Source organism: Elephas maximus, chromosome 9, assembly GCF_024166365.1.
Source record: "Elephas maximus indicus isolate mEleMax1 chromosome 9, mEleMax1 primary haplotype, whole genome shotgun sequence".
Taxonomy (NCBI): Eukaryota; Metazoa; Chordata; class Mammalia; order Proboscidea; family Elephantidae; genus Elephas; species Elephas maximus.
In genome coordinates, this window is record NC_064827.1 from 83,637,604 (window position 1) to 83,650,705 (window position 13,102).

The 13,102-nt window shown below is 41.1% G+C and overlaps 1 protein-coding gene across 1 annotated transcript in view; it reads right to left on the reverse strand.

Moving 5' to 3' along the window:
- Nucleotides 1-13,102, reverse strand: part of DDX31 (DEAD-box helicase 31) — an 84,157-nt gene that overhangs the window by 41,502 nt on the left and 29,553 nt on the right. The window contains 2 exon segments of the mRNA XM_049895142.1: nt 238-288; nt 11,636-11,695. Of these exon segments, the coding sequence (XP_049751099.1) occupies nt 238-288; nt 11,636-11,695 (111 nt within the window).

Consider the following 13,102-nt stretch of genomic DNA (forward strand, 5'->3'; position numbering starts at 1 on the left):
AAGAGAGCCTGCCACCTCCCTTATACGACTGCACGTTCTGGCTGTTCTGCTGCAGCGGTTAGGTGGGCTAGGTAAAGGAAGGATGTCAGGAGAATTGTGCAGATAAGGCTGCTTACTGCCTGGTTACCAGGGCAACACCCAAGCGGGTGATAGTAATTATTCTACTTAAAGCCAAAGTATCTACTCATGATCATATACTCCTGCCTCGAGCTCACACCTTAACAACTAAAAAATTACCTGAACAATCCAAGTGACTTGAGGGAGATCTAAGCCCCGAGCTGCAACGTCCTTCAAAACAGAAAAGAATACAGTTTAGGACTGTGTTTCTAAACCTTTTTTGGATCACGAATTCTTTGATAATCCAATGAAAACCATGGGGTTCACTGCCTGAATACACACATAAAAAGCAAAACACACACACATACAAACACACAATTTTGCATACAATTTCAGGGGGTTCATGGACCAACCAAAGTCCACTTGTGATTAAAAACTGTGATTTAGGGAAAAGCACTACAGAACCCATTGATGAGGCAGTCATAACCCCTTCATTGGAAAAACAATCTGCAGGTTAGAAAAGCCCATATTTGGGAGGGTCTTCTATTCAAGAATTTAAACACTAATTACCAGTTGTGTCATGTAAGAATTCTGAAAACTTCTAGTATGTTTTACCACTTTTACATTTTATCTGGAAAACCACTTGATGCATAAATTCATGGATTATTATTCCCAACCCATGGCTATCAGCAATGCCTAAAAAACCGCATGACCTTGAGGAATACTTCTAGAAGATAATCCTTCAAGGTATGCAGTGGGGGCGGTGAGTTGCAAAGTATTTACTGAGGACTTTGTTTGTTACCTCAGAGAGCAAGAAGTATCAAGTCATGCCCAGTCTCTTCTGACAGCTGAATTAGAATGTAGGCCAAACCCATTAACCACTTCAGAGACTTAACTAGAGAGGTAAAAAAACTATAAAAGCAATGGAGATTTATTGTTTCTTTTCAGCTTGTTGCCACCTAAAGAGCAAACATTCTCTGCTGTATTTCTGGCCATTTTGACAGAGACTAGAAAACTGGAACCCCCCAGTCTTTATCAGTAAATTTGCACTCAGCATTCATCTCCAAACTTAAGTCATAACAAGAATACCCACATTCAACATTTACTGAGCAGGCACTACACTCGAGACACTGCTGAACGTTTACCTGCATTTTTTAAAACTAATCCTCCAAACAACTCTAAGTAATAGGTACTATTACTATCCCCATTTAACAGGTGAGGAAACCAAGGTTCAGACACACAGGTCCAGGGACACACGGCTAAGAGATGGACGTAACCCTCAAATCCAAGTCCACTTTAATTTTCTAAAGGCCACATGACACAGAACTTTGTTCTACCATAAAAAATGTTGCTGTATCTCTCATACACTGCTGGTGGGAATGCCAAATGGCACAAATGCTTACGGAGGGGAATTTGGCAATATCTAGCAAAATTACATATGTACTTGCCCTCTGACCCGAGCAATCTCACTTCTAGAAATCTATTCCAAAGATAAACTGGCAAAAATATAAAATGTTCACAATGCTATTCATTTCAGTATTATTTGCAATTCCAAGTCTGGAAATAACCCCGATGCCCATCCCCAAGAGACAGACTGAATAAAACATGGGAATACACCATATAATAAAGGAACAAGGATGTCTATGTACTGATGTAGAGAATCTCTAGGGTATATTTCGGGTGTGCACAGTATGCATTTGTGTAAGAAATGGTGGAACTACAAATACATTTGCTTATATTCCAAAATGAAATAATGGAGGGATAAACCCCAAAACTTACGAAAATAGTTACCTATAGAGGGAGGGAGAGAACAGAAGGCAGGGTGACAGGGATAGAAGCTAGATTTCCTTTAATGAACCTTTATAATTTTGACTCTGAGATCATGTAAAAGTTCTGGCATAATTAAAAAGAAAATTAAATTTAAAAAAGCATGCCAATCTCTAAAAACTAAAAACAAATGAGCCTAACTGTATTCAAGTTGGTGACGTTATCACACAGAGAATTATTTCAGGTGATTTTAAGAGTCCTTGTCCTGAGGACAAAAAGAACCATGAAGAAAACTTAAGCTGTATTCAATGAACTTACCTTTGATGATAATACCAATACTGTTATTTTAAAACTATTACATACATTTAAAGATAGAGCAATTAAATATCATTAAAGCAATTATGTTAATGTTATTAGGAACCAAGACTTTCAGCGTAAGAGAAAACAGATTCAAATATAAAATGTTTTAAGTAAAAACACCACAATTTCAAAATTAAACTGGAAATAAAAAATTCCTGTTTCCTAGCTCTATCTAATGAAAAGGTCTAGAAGCAATGTGAACCCAAGCAATGAATACTCCCACACCCAGACTGTGGCTTTAAAATTCCGTTTCTCGTTCAGCAGAATCAGAGCCTGGAACAAGAAATATACAGGACATCTTGTCATACCTGAAAGCAAGAAAGCCTACAACGATCAATGCAAATCATATACAAAAAAAAAAAAAACAACTTGAGGGACTCTTCACTGGCCAAAGATGGAACAACCTGAACAAAAAGAATGACTGCAATAAATTAAATACAACACACACAACATGCACACACATATAAATGGAGCCCTGGTGGCAAAGTGGTTAAAGCACTCAGCTACTAGGTAGCTCGAACACCCACCAGCCAGCCGCTCTGTAGGATAAAGATGTGACAGCTTGTTTACGTAAAGATTTACAGCCTTGGAAACTCTACGGGGCAGTTCTACTCTGTCCTACAGGGTTGCTATGAGTCAAAATCAACTTGATGGCTACGGGTTTTTATTTATATACCTATGGTTAAGAGCTTGGCTCCTAATCAAAAGGTCAGCAGTTCGAATCCACCAGCTGCTCCTTGGAAACCCTATGGGACAGTTCTACTCTACGCTATAGGGTTGTTTCGAGTTAGAATCGACTCGACAGCAAGGGGTGTTTGTGTGTATGTGTATATATATTTAGGTCACCATGCACGGTAATGTAGAGAGTCAGTGCAAAAAATCCTCACAACTGGGCCAGTAAGCAATATCATGATAAATGGAGAAAAGATTGAAGCTGTCAAGGATTTCGTTTTACTTGGGTCCACAATCAATGCCCATGGAAGCAGCAGTAAAGAAATCAAATGATGTATTGCATGGGCAAATTTGCTGCAAAAGACCTCTTTAAAGTGTTAAAAAGCAAAGATGTCACTTTGAGGACTAAGGTGCGCCTGACCCAAGCTATGGTATTTTCATTTACCTCACACGCATGACAAAACTGGACAACGAATAAGGTAAACTGAAGAAGAACTGATGCCTTTGAATTATGGTGTTGGTGAAGAATACTGAATATACCAGAGACTATCAGAAGAACAAACAAATCTGTCTTGGAAGAAGTACAGACAGATGGCTACTTAGAAGTGAGGATGCTGAGACTTTATCTCATGTACTTTGGACATGTTATTATGAGGGAACAGTCCCCGGAGAAGGACATTATGCTTGGTAGCAGCGTAGTGAAAGAGAGGAAGACCCTCAGCAAGATGGAATCACACAGTGCCTGCAACGATGGGCTCAGGCATAGCAACGATTGTGAGGATAATGCAGTGTTTCATTCTGTTCTACATAGCACTGCTGTGAGTTAGAAGCAACTCAATGCCAGCTAACAACAACGACGAGTCGAAATTGACTCACTGGCAGTGGGTTTTTTTTTTTTTGCTTTATGGGAGAAAGAGGCACATGTTAAACACCACCACAAGGATACAATTAGCCAAATCCAGAATGGAGGACATTTTATTAAAAAACAAAAAAACAAATCCGCTGCCATCGAGTTCATTCTGACTCATTGTGACATTCTATAGGACAAATGATATGGTTTCTTCAACAAAAAAATCAAACGAAAAAAATTTTTTAAAAGGACACATAACAAAAATAAAAACAAACCAGAAGATATCAAATAGACAGATGGACAGATGGATCAAAGTATCAGTAAGGAGATGAGCTGAGAACCAATATCTGGAAAGGAGTTCACCAAAAATGTCAACTATGGTTATCTCTGGGTGGAGGAATTTGGGGTGTTTTACTTTTCTCTTTGTATTTTTCTGTATCGTTTGCTTTGTTTTTCTTTTACAATGAACGTATACCATTTTCCCTCATCTTTTCATTTATAAAAATTTAAACTTACAGAAAAGTGAGAAGAACAGTACAATGAGCACCAGTATATCCTTCATCTACCTTCATCAACTGCTAATCTTCGGCAAATCTGCTTGTTCTTTTTCTCTCTATATACACATTATTTTTTTTTTGAACCATCTGAAAGTTGCAAATACCAGGATATCTCACCTCTGAATATTTTAGCATGTATTTCCTAAGTAAAAAGACAGTCTTCTACATAACCACAATACCACTATTATACCTAAGAAATTTAACACTGAATAACATTTTCTAATAAACAGTCCATATTCAATTTTTTTCCTTAATCTAGAACAGTACCTTTATCTTTTATTTAGTCTTTTATGATCGTTGTTTTTGAAGAGACCAGGTATCTTGAAAAAAAACCCACGGTCTCGATTTGCCTAATTGTCTCCTCATGTTGGATTCAGGTAAACACTGTGGCAGGAGCTGGGCACAGGCGGTGTGCCCTTCCACCACACTGCACCAGGAGGCACACCAGGGCATGTGCTTGGCTACTGGTAATGCCATGTTCAGCCACCTAAGTAAAGTGGCGTCTATCAGCTCTCTCTGCTGAGAGGTACCTTTCTCCTTTGAAATTAATAAGTAATCTGGGGAGTGAGACTTTGAGATCGTGCAAATATCCTGGTTCCCAAAACCTTTTGCCCAATGGTTTTGGCATCTATTGATACTCTTTGTATCACTGGTTATCTTAATGGCTACAAAATGATGGCTTTCTAGTCTATCATTCCTTCCTTCCACTAATAGTTGGCATTCTTCTGTAAAGAAGAGCCCCACAACCACCAATTTTTTTTTAAGTACCACTAAAGGAAACCCAGGTGGCATAGTGGTTAAGAGGTACAACTGCTAACCAAAAGGTCAGCAGTTCGAATCCACCAGGTGCTCCTTGGAAACTTTATAGGGCAGTTCTACTCTGTCCTACAGGGTCGCTATGAGTCAGAATCGACTCAATGGAAAACAAAAACAAAAACAGGGTTCCTAGTGAGTATAGGCTTTTCAAGGAAAAAAAAAATCCAAACTCCACAAAGTTTCTGTAAGAAGCTTGTACAACAATCACCCCTTGTATCCCCTAGGGTCAGGGTCAGGGTCAGGGTCAGGGTCAGGGTCAGGGCTATGGGAATACACTGTCCCACCATTCCTCTAACTAACCCAGAAACACCACTGAGGGTATGTCAGGATTTGTCTACCTTTATTGACTACGCCTGAGATTTGCTGGTTTCCTTTGATCGATGGCAAAGCTGCATTTATTAAGAGTGTAGCAGAAATTTAATGTACTAAGAGTACGTCAACCACCCACAAAGTGTTTCCAGACAGCTCCCACGTGCCCTGAAAAGCTGAAGGCGGATATCCCAGGGTTGATATCTTTGAGAACACAATTTAGAGTTCGGAACTATCTAAAGGGGGGCAGGAGCTGCTTTCTATACTAACCACGGCTGATGTCTTTAGAAAAACTGATGGGTTCTTCAATCTGCTAAGCTCTTGTTAAGAAATGATTTTTTTATTTAAGTCCTCTGCAGAGTAAGAGATGCCTGTAGACAATGGGCTGCCTGAGCTTTACAGACAGGCTTTGTAAAAAATTTAATGCTCTTCAATTCAGTAAATTCAACCAAGAAACACAGATAAAACTCTAAAATAGCATTTGACGTTCATGAAACTCACTGTAGCACAAGCGTGCTGAAGTCGTGAGTTACAACGAATGCCAGCAGCCCCTCATCACGATCATTCAACATTCTATCTCCCACCTGGGTGATCTCACTCAGGACAGGTGGATAAGAGACAATCTCTGACCCTGCTTCCATTACTTCTTCTGTTGGCAGGGGGTAAATGACAGCCAACTACTGCCTATTCGTCTTGCTTTCTCCATTTCCATTTAATTCAGCTAATTCTTCAAATACTTCTATTCTCACCTAGGCTATCATGTAGAATGAGGGGAAGGGATAACATTCCTGGTATAGGAAGAGAGAGGACAGGACTACCCACTTCAGTGTCACTTTACTAACCCACTGCCATCGAGCAGATTCCAACTCATAGCAGCCCCATAGGAGAGAGTAGAACTGCCCCATAGGGTTTCCAAGCCTATAAATCTTTACGAAAGCAGACTGCCACATCTTTCTCCCATGGATCAGCCGGTGGGTTTGAACTGCTGATCTTTTGGTTAACAGCCGAGCACTTTAGCCCCTGTGCCATCTGGACATGTCAACTCAACTCTCTGAGCCTCAGTTTACCCATCTATAAAATGCCATAAGAACTGTTCTATTTATCTCATGGAGTTGTTGTGAAGATCAAATGAGACAGTGTATGCGAAAAGTGTTCTGACAGTTATAAATCTAAGTACAGGTAGTCCCTGACTTAAACGGGGTTCTGTTCTGATGGCTCTGTCATAAGTTGGTTCTGATACAAGTCAGGTACTTCCTTATAAACCAGTACCTTTATAAATCTGATCTTTGAACATCTTCAAATAACATCAGCAAATTATGCACTGCAACACTGTATGTAGTCCATATTACTAACGATAAGATGTTAAAAAAAAAGGCAGTTATAAGTGCAGTTTGTCATGACTCAAATATGTCATAAGTTGGAGACTACCTGCACTACAATTCATGATGAAATAAGGACTGGTACAGGAGTAATTAGGCAGTGATTTAAATACCTCTTCAGTCTCCCCGCATCACACCCCATTCACTTGCACCTGGGTAGAGTACCACAAAGATCCAGGAGACTGTTCTGTCTTCCTGGACCTCTGTCAGCCAGCTGCACCAGATTAACGGGAAATTGTGGCCTTCCTGAAGACTCAGCAAAGGCTTTGGTTCTCTACCCACCATTAGAACTTAGATGCAGCCCAATTTTATTACTTCAGTCTAATTAGGGCAAAAGAATCACTAAAGTCAGTTCTGAAAGACACTCAACGGAGAGGCCTTGAAGGCCTTAGGCATGACAATTGGCTGCCTCCATGAGACCTAGGAGTACAGATGGAAGGCAGCTTGCTCAGGTGCCAGCCTGTCAGTTGGATTAAAATGACTCATTTATTTACCCAAGAACCTCACAAAGTGCTTTTACTAACAGGGAGAGGGGGCCTGCCGGCTCTCTGAGCAAGGGACGCAGCAAACTCGCCTCTGACGCCTTCCCGGCCTGCCAAAAGTCATTATTGCTGTGTGTGGAAAGCCATCAGCAGGGTACAGGCCCCTGTTGTCTGGGTGACAGATTGGGCTGCGTAATCAGAGGAGGAAGGAGAGAATGCAGAAGCTGTCAGAGGCGAGAGATCTTGGCTGGAGCCGCCAAAAAACTGGCAACATGAGTTAGTGTAACTGAGTAAACAGCAAACAATCTCCAAATGATCTTTCCATTAACACAAATGAAATAAAATAGAAAAGATAAACTTTACGTAAAAAGCATACCCCAGAGAAAAGCAAGAAAGTCTAAATTTATTTGGGGCAGTGAACTGACATTCTTCTGACTCTGACGGCCTCATCTCCTTTGTCTCCTAGCCTCCTGGCACAGTGGAAATTCCCTAGGAGGAGAGGAAATTAAGAACTGCACAGACGTAACAGTGTGTTTCAAGCAGAAGAAGAGAAAGGGAAGGCGACGGAAAGCAGCACAGGTGATTCCAGTATCTTCTGAAAAAGAAGTGTGTGCCGGGCAGTCAAGAAGGCAGATTCCAATGGATAATCAATTGGCAAGTCCTAGGTGAAACTGGAAATTTCTCTATTTTTTTGGGAAAAGGTTACAGTATTTCATTTATTCAGGGACAACCAGAGGGAGCCACGTGTACCAAAAGAGAGCCTCTGTCAGCCTTAAAACCAGATATGGAAATACCATTTTCCAGCCACTCAGTGGTATTTTTTTTTATCAGTTCATAAATATAAAAATGATATTAAAAACCAGGCTTCCTTCCTTTGACTTTGGGTGAGTTCCTCAATATAACCCACTGCCGTCAAGTCGATTCCGACTCATAGCGACCCATTAGGACAGGGTAGAACTGCCCCATAGAGTTTCCAAGGAGTGCCTGGCGGATTCGAACTGCCGACCTCTTGGTTAGCAGCCATAGCACTTAACCACTACTCCACCAGGGTTTCTGTTCCTCACTATAAGCCGGAGAAAACATTATTTTGTAGACAATCTACTGTGTTTTATCTTACTCCTTTGATTTCTTCATTTTATTTGGGCAAGTGGGCTTTGAACTTTCAAATACTTCCTGCCTGCTAATCCCTAACTCCTTACTTATCGTGGCTTTTTCCTAGATCTAATTTTCTAGAGCACACAAAATTATATTTCAGATGTGTGAAGACTTCTCATCTTCTACTAACTGGTGGTATCTCCTGCCCGAACTACCCTTTTACCTTTGCCTCTACTTTATCTCACTATGGTCAAGCATTTATACCCACAGTGTACAAATCTACGCATCAGGTCCTAAGAGTTGCATACAATTAAAAAGGTCCTTCCTTTAAGATTTTGTAAAATGAAACACAGACACACCCTTAACTGTTACAAATAATAGAAAAGATAAAGCAGGGAGGAAAATGGGTAGAGGAGGAAACTTTCTAACAGAAAAGGAAACGGTCATTGTGGGCTTTTGTGTCATTATACCACAATCACCAAATTTTCATACAGACATTCAGTCTTCTGGCCTCATTAAAAGGCCTTTAAGATGATAAATCAAAATGGCAAAAGGTACAGTATAAAGGGGGAAAAGTCCTCACAGAACAATTAACAACGACATGATTGCTCTTTATCAAAAGAAGCCAGTTCTCCATCTGCCTTGTCTTAACGTGGCCCTCGTTCCTCATTAACACTAAGGAGGCTCCTGGAGAGCGTTCAGATAGCCTGGCACGCAACAGGCTGCTTAAAAGGATGCAGAGTGACAATATCTCCCCCCTAGCCCAGGCATGATCTATTACAGCGTGTCTGATGTGCCCTGCAGCTCTCAGACGCCAGAAGCATCAGGCTGAAGCAAACAAATATGGCAGAAGTAGCAGGAACACTGAGAGGGTGAATGAATAACTGCTCGTCATTGGGGACTTGTGCTCATGTCTTGGCTTAGGAGCGGAGAGAAGTGAGGCCCCATCAGCTCTTAACCAGTACTCTTCACGGCAGAATAAAGAAGAGATGGCAGTGTGGCAGAGGATCAGTGTACTGGAAATGAACTAGACAAGCAAATGAATAGGGACCGAGAGGTTTTACAGAAGCCAGATTGTGGGCAAGTGAGAGTTTGCTTCAGATACAGTACCCAGGACTGGAGCGGTGTTAATGTATGATGTGCTTTGCCAAGTCAATGGCCTTCTTTGTCTCGCTGACATCACTTGCATGCAGGAACTTGTCAGATAGAACAAGCAAAGTAATCTTATGCTTTTGACCCCGCTGAAAATTACATTTCAAAAGAATGATCTTTTGTTCCAGGAAGAGCTACCAAAAAAAAAAAAAAAAACTGAACTTCAGATACGAGGAATTTTCTTTGAAACATGAAGCTCCCCCACGCCTGTAAAACATTTGCATACTAGAAGCCTCAACAATTTCCCAAAGATAAACCCAACAGCATCTTAAGGGTCCAAGACAAAACAGCTTGTTCCTATTCTTAACTCAAACTCCAAAACAAAGACTCCTACTGCTTTCTGTTCCAATATAGACAATCTCTAACATTCATTTTTCAGACAATGAGCAAGCACATGAATCTCAACCCTCCTCTAGCTTTATAAAAAGGCACACACTGGTAGTCCTCTATACTGAATTTCTTAGGCCCCATCTCTCCGTTCATTCAAACCACAAATACTGAGTGCCTACTATGAGAGCCTGCTCGCTGTGCCACATACTGGTAAACAAAAAAAACACAGCTCCGTCCTCATGGAGCTCCTGATTGGGAGGAAAGACTTAGTGTGATGAATGTTACAAAGAAATGCAGGGTGCACTGGGAGTACCTAACAGGGAACAGCTTAACCCTCTAGGCTGGGGCTCTGGGAGCTCCACTTTCCTGGAGAAGTAAAATTTAAGTTGAATTTTAAGGAGCGGTTAAAGTCAGGGTGGGGTGTTCCAGGCAGAAGGAATAGCATGTACCAAGACTCCAAAGTCAGGAAAAGCAAAAATAACACACTCAAGGAACTGAAAGAGGGGTCTGTTTGGCTGAAGAGTGGGGAGCGAGGAGGAAAGTGGGTTGAAAGGTAAGGGTCAGAGTGCAGAAAGTATTACTGGACATGATAAGGATTTTTGACAAATGTATTTACAAGGAGATTATTTAGACTCATCTTCACTTTATACCAGATATTTTAAGATACAGTTTTAGAAAAAACACAAGCATCTGACTTGTGGAATGGCTTCATAAAGGGAAGGGGTACCTGGTGAGACACAAATCTTCTTGGGAGGCAAGTATTCCAGTAGTAAGTGGTCTCGGATCTGACTGCAGCTACTCAGAGAGTCAGCAGGGCTTCTGTTTGCCACATACATGAGGATCAGTGCTGTGATAAGCAGGTCAGTCAGTAAGCCTTTTGTGTATGGCCATACATATACACACACAAGAAACAAAGCAGCCCTCACTCATGGACTCTAAGATGATTTAGAAAGACATCAGTCTCTACTCCCTTTAAAACAGAACGCAGGCAGAATTTCCTTAAAAAGTAGTTGCATTAAGTGCGGCCTAGACAGGTATTCAAGTATCTAACTGTCTCAACTCAGCATCTGTTCACTGGACTTACTAAATTTATAGTGCAATTTTATTACTGTACATACAGGGACTTCTTGAATAACTGGTTGGGGATTAAGTTACGTCTTCCAAGATGGCACGGACAGAGAAGGCATTTGAATCCTGGGAGACAGCAACAACTATGGAAAAGTGAATCCCCAGGGAGGGGGGACTGTAGAAGGTGTGAGTTTCCAATCTTGAAAGAGCACAAGAGATATGCATTAAAAAGGTCAGCTGCTGTGCTGGAGGGGCGGTTAGCCGAGATTGCAAAGACTGAGGCCGAATGAACTGGCCCTGAAAATGGTAGGGCAAATGGCAGTTTTAGACAATAGCAAATAAAATTCACCCAAGTGCATCTATTTTTCTGTAAAAAAAGATGAGCAGAAGCAAGTAGAGTCATTTCGTCGAGGAAAGAGTTTCTCAGCTCTAATTACTCCCGATAGCTGTAATTTACAAGTTTTTGGTGGGTAGAAATCACCAAGATTCACACGTTTTCAGACCAACAGCTGCCACTATTAGTAAGCAAATTGCGAAGTCTTCTCCACAGTGGCAGCCTGCTATCTGTGGCACAGTCAGGTGATAAACCAGCAAAGAGACCAACCACACCAAGAGGCCTCTGGTATTCCCTGTGGGCCTGGCCCCTGGGCAAATCGTCAAGAGGTGAAAAATGACCACTACCATCACAGATGTATTTCAACCTGACTTTCCCCTTCAACTGGAGTACAGAACGATACATACCGTGCAAAGAAGGACGCCCGATTTGGAATGCGAGAATTCCTGAAATACTGCTGTTCTCTCCTACAAAAAACAAAGAAAAATAGTGCTTTACAACTCTGAGACAAATTCAGGTGAGGTATGTATAGGTTCCTGCAACTCTCTCATCTCCTACCAGTGCAGGTATTTTTAGGCACAGGAAAGAGCAAGAAGTGGACCTTTCCCATCTTCTAATAATAGCCTGAACTTACAGGACTAGGCTTCTCAGGCTATGGCAAAGGAGCATAGCCTCAAGGGCAGCAATAAGACATGGCAGGATGGACACATCCATCAGAAACGGTCACTACCAAGATCAGGGAAGGGAAAGGCCACAGGCTGCCGCAAGCAGGGTTCCAAACTCAGAACCTATCCTAAAACACATTTTCCTTCAAGTGGTCTAAAACCAACTTTTGATTTTTATCCCCTTTCCTACAGAGCAACTGAAAAACAGAATTAACAAAGATTTAAAAGTTATAAAAACTAAATATTTAAACTGTAGAACTGAAGTCAAAGGAAGAAAAGAACTGCACCACTCAAAACAAACCACCAGCCCTGGTAACACCCTGATGCTTCTGTGAATCCCCTTTCTACGTATAACATGGCCAAATACGTGGCTGTTTGTGTCTGCTTCAAAAATGGCACCATAGTATTTATACAATTAGCATGCTCTTATCATGGGCCAATAGAATGTGAACATCTTCTCATGCCAACAACTATCCAACAACCACACTGTCTCTCGTGGCTATGCAGTGTTCAGCAGAATGGATACATCATCACTGATGTGATCAATGCCTTATTATTCACAACTGAGGTTGTCTTCAATTTTTTGTTATTATAAACAGTGCTATGATAAACATGTTTGTAGAAAAATCATTGTGTACATTCTTAATTACTCCCTTGGGTAAATTCCTAAACGCAGACTTGCTGGATCAAGGGGTATGTATGTACACTTATAAGGCTGCCTGCATAAACTGGCAAAGGTTAAATTCTGATTGTGTTTAAGTCACAATGCTGCAAGCAGGTGAGGCTTAGTCACACCTATTTGTCAGCAGCAAATAAAAATAAAATTACTTAAAATTTGGAAAAGAGAAAAAAGTGGTCTCTCCTTCCTTCCACTCTGGCCCAGCCACTTAGCTGTTTTGCTGTGGGTTATTCTGGTCTTTCACATGCACAGCTTGTCACACAGCTGGAACCCCAAGGTAGGTACACCTTATTTAACACACCGAATAATAAAAATAACAGCCACTATTTACTGAGTGCTTACTTCTTTACCACGTACCAGAAAGATACTGGTCTTAAGCACCTTATGTATCAGTATTACCCAATCCTTTCAACATCCTACGAGCAGGTGCTATTATCACCCCATTTTCCAGATGAGGAAATGAGGCACTAAGAGGTTAAGTAACTTGCCTAAGGGACACACAGTAAAGGGCTGAACTGACATTTGAACCC